Genomic DNA, 6071 nt, shown 5'->3' on the forward strand with positions numbered 1-6071 from the left:
TCTTTCTATCTTTCCAGCTCCCAAGTCTCATGAGTTGTACACTCTTCTTGCCAGTCTCTATGAAATAATTGGTAATGACGAAGGGGCTCGTCAATTTAGGAAGCTTGCTCAGATGATGATACCTGTAAGCAGAGAAGTGATTGAAGAACAGCTTAATGAAGCTCTTAAATCTGACGACTATCATTCAGCATCGTTACTTTACGGAAAACGTAAGTATGCGTTGCAATAAAGGCTCAAATATGGGTAAAACTGCCAAATAAATTTTTATAATATCTTAATGTAGACGGAGTTCTAAGAGGGGAATTAAATATTGTTTCGGTATTTCAGACTACTTTGTGACTACTTTCCCAGTTCTGGAATTTTTTTAGCCAGTCACTTTTACGTCAAAGGGTTATGTATATACTCTTATCCTCCAAATTCAGGACCCAGTTTTAAAGGGAATTATGTCTAAGAAAAGAAATTATTATAAAAGCGTCAGTTCCCATTGTCCAAGAAAAAAACACGCTAAAACCGCACATCATTCAAAACAGTAAAATTAAGGATTCTAGCAGTTTTATTGCAAGATAAGACCCCTATTGCCATCTATGTAGGATACACATGTTTAATAATTCAGTATTCGTGATTACCTGAAGGGAAGCAACAGTTAAATTGAATTAAACATCAAAAATCACTTTACCATCCATGAGTGATTAAATTTAAGATAGGATTTATAAGTATGATTCTTTATGAACGAAGCAGTTTAACTCCGCTCATTTTGGGTGTCATTAAAGAGTGCGCTAGGTGGCTTTGAAATGACTTCCAAATGAGCAACAGAACCAAAGCGGCATATCATCACCTGTGATGGAGCTGTGAAGCCAGTAATAATACAAAACTATAACAAACAAACTTTATTTAAACAAACAATTTTTTTTATAACGGATAAACAAGAAGGTCTAGAACTAGACTAGAAAAAAAAAAACTAGAAAATGAATAAAACAACCGGTTGGTGGTGAAAAGAAACGCCATAGATGCTCATTGACACGCTTAAATATTTCACAAATCCAGATTAACCACCTCACCAGAACACGTATCTACTCTGCGGCTCTAGGCAGTGTTATGCTGTACTTCTCGGAAATTTGGCCTTTGACCCAAGTCCAGCCGATGGAGGAAGATGCTCTCCAGACAAGAAATTTCTGTAAAATCGAATGCGTTTGCTGGTGATGTAGGATACGAAGCTTGAAGATTTCCTGGGATTTTAAAAGGAAAAGTTAAGATGAATTTCAGATGCTAAATTTCGGATGCGATTTTTTCTCAGATGCTGAAAAATGTGTCTGGATTTTAATTATTTCGAATGTTTGTTATTATCAGTTTTCAGAAGTCTTGTGTTATGATTACCCAAATCAGTAACAATAACAGTGTATTATTCATCCTATTAATTTCTTCTTGTATAACCGTATATTACTGCGATAGATATCATGGCTATATATATCATGGCATATATCGAAGTGTTTCCCGCCTCATCTGGCGTCTGAAATTTAGATATTACAATGAGATGATTTGTTTAACTGTCCCCAGACTCATGTGGCTCTCAGCTAGGGGACTGCTTGCCATCGAATCAGCTAAAGGGCTTTCTTGATTAGCCCTCCGAAACAAACATATAAATATGATCACCTAAGTTCTTTTCAAAAAAAAGCTTTTTGAGTCTACTGCTCTTTAGGGGCCTTCTCCAGGCCATTCAGCGCGTCCCCAGGGGGTGTTAGGGGAACGCCCTACAGATATGTAGGATACCTCCATAGGAGGGGGGGACCATGTCCCTGGGGGGTTCATAATAGAAACTTGCGTACCCTTGCCCGGGGCCGTAAATACAGTTGGAGGAGGAAAGGCCTACCGACGTGTCCATACGTCCCGTGAGTTACAAACCTTCTCTCAGTAATAGGTGAAATTAGTAGAGCATTCACAAGGGATTCTCATTAATGCATAATTCTTCTGGGCTTCGTCTGTTTTGACGGGCGTTTTCGGGCTGAAAAACCTTTTCCTAGCTAATTCATTTACTATGGGCTGCCTCCCTGTAGTAGCATAATATTTGTAGGTATGAATTTATAATGAGTCGGAGGTAATAGGCTTGGTACTGTTTGTGCAGGATTTCGATTCTTGTTGATAGAAGAGCATCACCAAGTGCTGAAAACCATGTTGTGACCAAAATGGGCCCGGGATTCCGCAAAGCCTCCATTCGTACTGGAGGTCCTAGGGACTTCTTACTATCCGATTCTAGGCCGGCTTAAGCACTTCGGTGTAGACTTCAGAAGACATCTTGATCCCCGTCGTGCACTGGTATCCGGGTTCAATGCTTTTCCTGAGGCCAAAATAGTTTTGATGATTTAAATAACATGAAAGTTGGAACTTCGAATGTTACGGCGACAAAAAAAGACTATTGTATTGACATTTTACTGACGAACTCGATTGAATCGAACTGGACTTATTAGGGGTTTCAGAGACTCATATCTCAGGGGTAGGAAGCGTGAAATTAGGTGATATCGAATTTGTTTACTCAGAGAGGAAGGATGGGGTACATCGACAGGGAACTCATGATGATTAAGGGAGGTGCTAAATCTTGTTTAGACTGGTTAGGTATTAGTAACAAAAAACGAGTTGCTCATTTTATGACTAAAAAATTCAGGGTATCAGTTATAGTAGTATATGCCCCTGTTGAACCGAGTGACGGAGATACTAGTGACTCAGATGAATTTTACTTACAGTTACAGGAGCAAATAGACGGGGTCCCAGGTATAAATATCGTGTTTTTACTAGGAGATTTCGACGCACAGGTCGGTAGAAATAGGGATAGATGGTACCCTGGCCTAGGTAAATTTGGTTTAGGAGAAGAAAAAAGTAATGGCTACAGACTTTTGAAATTTCGTAGGTATAATAATCTAGTTATAACCAATGCGGTATTTGGATATAAAATGGCCCATAAGTTGAAATGGTACTCGCGTGATGGTAAGGCAAACCTTATTGGTTACGTTAGCCTATAGTAAACCAAAGACTGGCAGGATAAATACAAGATACTAGGGTATATAGGAGTGTTGTTATTGATGTTAAAAGTAAAGATCACTATCTAGTAGTGTCTAGGGTTAATCTAAAGCTGAAACTTTGAAGGGTATCTACCTCCCGGGAAGTTTTGATGTTGGTAGACCTTAGGATGAGAATTTTACAGAAACCTTCCAGGAACACTTTACTTGAGAGTCTCAAATTTGACAATGTGGAAGATGGTTGGAATAATTTTAAAAAAACAACTTGTGAAGTTAATGATGGTTTCTTACGGAAGAAAGTTAAGACTGCAGCTATGAATATTAGGGTAAAAGCTTTATGTTTAATTGAGAGGAGAAGGGATTTGTACAAGAATTATCTGAGCGATAGATCATATGAAAACAAAAGGAATGTAAAGAAAGTGGAGATAGTATTAAAATATGAACTAAGGAGCTGTGAAGTGGAGGTCATGTATAAAATTACCTAGGATCTGGAAGATGTAGCTAGACGGCATAATAGTAAAATATTGTACTGGCATGTTAATAAATTGAGAGGGAGTAGTCAATCCGGACTTTTCCACGTTAAAGATAGGAACAGAGCCATAATTAGTGATAAGGAATAAGTCAAACAGAGATGGTTGGAATATTTTGAGAAACTGTTAAACCGAGATTCAGTTCGAGGAAAAGATATAGAGAAAAATGAAAAAGTTTGTGATACCTTGGATGTGAAGGAAGATTTGTTTTGTGAGGAAGAATTAGCGACAGTACTAAAAGGATTACAAAATGACAAGGCTCCAGATACTCATAGCGTGGTAAATAAGTTTCTTAAATATGATGGCTCTGAAGTTAGAAATAAATTACTGAAGATTATGAGTATATTTTTTTTTTAAGTCAAATTGCCTAACGATTTTACGAAAGCCTTAGTTATAAGAAAGGTGATAAGAGTGAGTGTCGTAGTTATTGAGACATTATTCTGGCCTCTTTAGGTAGCAAATTACTTAGTAATATGATACTTTTGAGACTGAGAGATGCTGTAGACGAAGTTTTAAGAGAAGAACCGTGCGGTTTTAGGAAAGGTAGAGGATATGTCGACCAAATGTTTACTCTTAGGTTAATCATTGAGAAGTGCTGTAGTTGTCAAACATCTTTTCTCCTCAGTTTCACACATTATGAGCTAGCGGTCAACTTTGTTATAGAAGAGCTTTAGCAAAAGTCTGATCCTTATATTGTAAACCAGACAAATATATTAAAGTGATTGGTGCTATTTACGAAAATTAAGGCATGAAATGAGGTTAGAAGCTGGTTTTGTATTAAATCAGGAGTTATACAGGGTTGTGTCCTATCCCCTATTATATGGATCATTTTGATGGACTTTGTCTCAAGGAGCAGGGGGAAGACAATGGGAGACCACGGAATCAAATGGGGAGGAAAAACTCTCCTGGACTTAAATTATGCTGATGATTTAAGCATCTTAGATGAAAGTATGAGCAAAATCAACAAACTCATAGAGGTTTTGCGAGTTCAAAGTGCTAGAATAGGTTTGAAAATTAATGTTAAGAAGTCTAAGTCACTAACGCTAGTAATAAGTGAAGATGAAAAGGTGACGTTGGATAACGAAAAGATTGATCAGGTGGGCAGCTTCAATTACCTTGGTAGTCTTATTAGTAAAGACGGGGGGGATCAGTGAAAATATTAAAAATAGAATAGCCAAGGCTCAGGATGTTTTTTCACAATTAAAAAAAAGTTAGGAAGAATATGAAGATAATTGTGCAAACCAAGATTAGAATATTGGAAGGTACAGTGATGACAGTGGTCAAATATGGCTCTGAGGCATGGGAGCTCCGAAAATTTGATGAAGATTTACTATAAATTTTCCAGAGAAATTACCTTCGGATTGTGCTGGGTATCCAGCTGACTGATGGTATTTCAAACAGTATGCTGCACGAAAAATGTGGTTCAATCCCGCTTTTTAGGGCTATAATGAAAGAAAGGTTTAGATGGTCAGGACACGTTCTGCGGATGAAGGATGACAGATTGCCGAAGATTGTCCTTTTCGGCCAACTGTCTACGGGTAAATGGAAAGCAGGTTGTCCTCGTCTGGGGTAAGAGGATGCAATAAACAAAGATTGAAAGGAAATGTGAACTTCTTGGGAGAGATTAAAGAGGGAGGTATTGAAAATATTGGGATGGAGAAGGAGTGTGCGTAGCTGTGTTGGCCTCAAGCGGCTTGGTGTTGTGGTGAGTTGTTAGTAGTATTAGTAGTAGTAATAGTAGTAGCAGTAGTAGTAGTAGTAGTAGTAGTAGTAGTAGTAGTAGTAGTAGTAGTAGTAGTAGTAGTAGTAGTAGTAGTAGTGTTGGTAACATTTATAACGGGATCAACATAGGAAATTCATGAAAAAATTTAACCTCGAGATATTTTTTTTACGGCAAGTCGCGTGCCATTCCAAAGCTTTGGTGGGTTGATATTTCTTAAAAGTATTATTGGTACGCCTATTTTTAGTTGTAGCACGTGTGGTGGAAACCCTGAAAGATCTATGGAATTTAAAAATTCAGATGGATAATTAACCGCTTCATTTGGTTCCAAAACTGTGTCGACTGACTTGTAAAGGACTGCCTGGTCTCGAATCTTGGTCAAAACAATATTGTTGATTTCGTGGACGTCTATATTTTTGGGTGCGAGAATCGCTCTTTCACTTCACTCACGTCACTTAATTACTAAAACACTTCTTTCACGTCACTAAATTACAGAAATCAGCAGGTAGTTGTATACGTCCTGAAATTGAGTCTACTGGGAGCTTTCCGTTTCCAATTGCCAGCAATTGATCTGAAAATGTTTGACCAGAGTCATCGTTTTGCAATCGGACACGCATATTTGTAGTTAATTTTAATATTTTTACGTGTGCCCATAAATTAGAATTTTTCATGCAAGCATTCATTTCATCTGCAGGAGTATATCTAGGTATTATAGGTAATATTTGCCTGAAATCTCCCGCAAGCAATATTAATGTGCTGCCAAAGGGTTTCGACTTCCCTCTCAAATCTTTCAAGCATTGATCCAGAGCCTCG

The 6071-nt window shown here is 37.9% G+C and overlaps 2 protein-coding genes across 2 annotated transcripts in view; both read left to right on the plus strand.

Annotated features, from left to right (window-relative positions):
• LOC136031240 (uncharacterized) overlaps positions 1 to 244 on the plus strand; it is a 58310-nt gene extending 58066 nt beyond the window's left edge. The window contains exon 5 of the mRNA XM_065710645.1: positions 18 to 244. Coding sequence (XP_065566717.1) covers positions 18 to 229 — 212 coding nt within the window. The 3' untranslated portion in view covers positions 230 to 244. The remainder of the gene's footprint in view (positions 1 to 17) is intronic.
• Positions 245 to 2540: 2296 nt separating this feature from the next.
• On the plus strand, positions 2541 to 3011 carry LOC136030801 (craniofacial development protein 2-like). The gene has a single exon (XM_065709849.1). It carries the CDS (start codon positions 2541 to 2543, stop codon positions 3009 to 3011), a length of 471 nt encoding a protein of 156 aa, XP_065565921.1.
• The last annotated feature ends 3060 nt before the right edge of the window (positions 3012 to 6071 follow it).

Source organism: Artemia franciscana, chromosome 9 (genome assembly GCF_032884065.1).
Source record: "Artemia franciscana chromosome 9, ASM3288406v1, whole genome shotgun sequence".
NCBI classification, from domain to species: Eukaryota; Metazoa; Arthropoda; class Branchiopoda; order Anostraca; family Artemiidae; genus Artemia; species Artemia franciscana.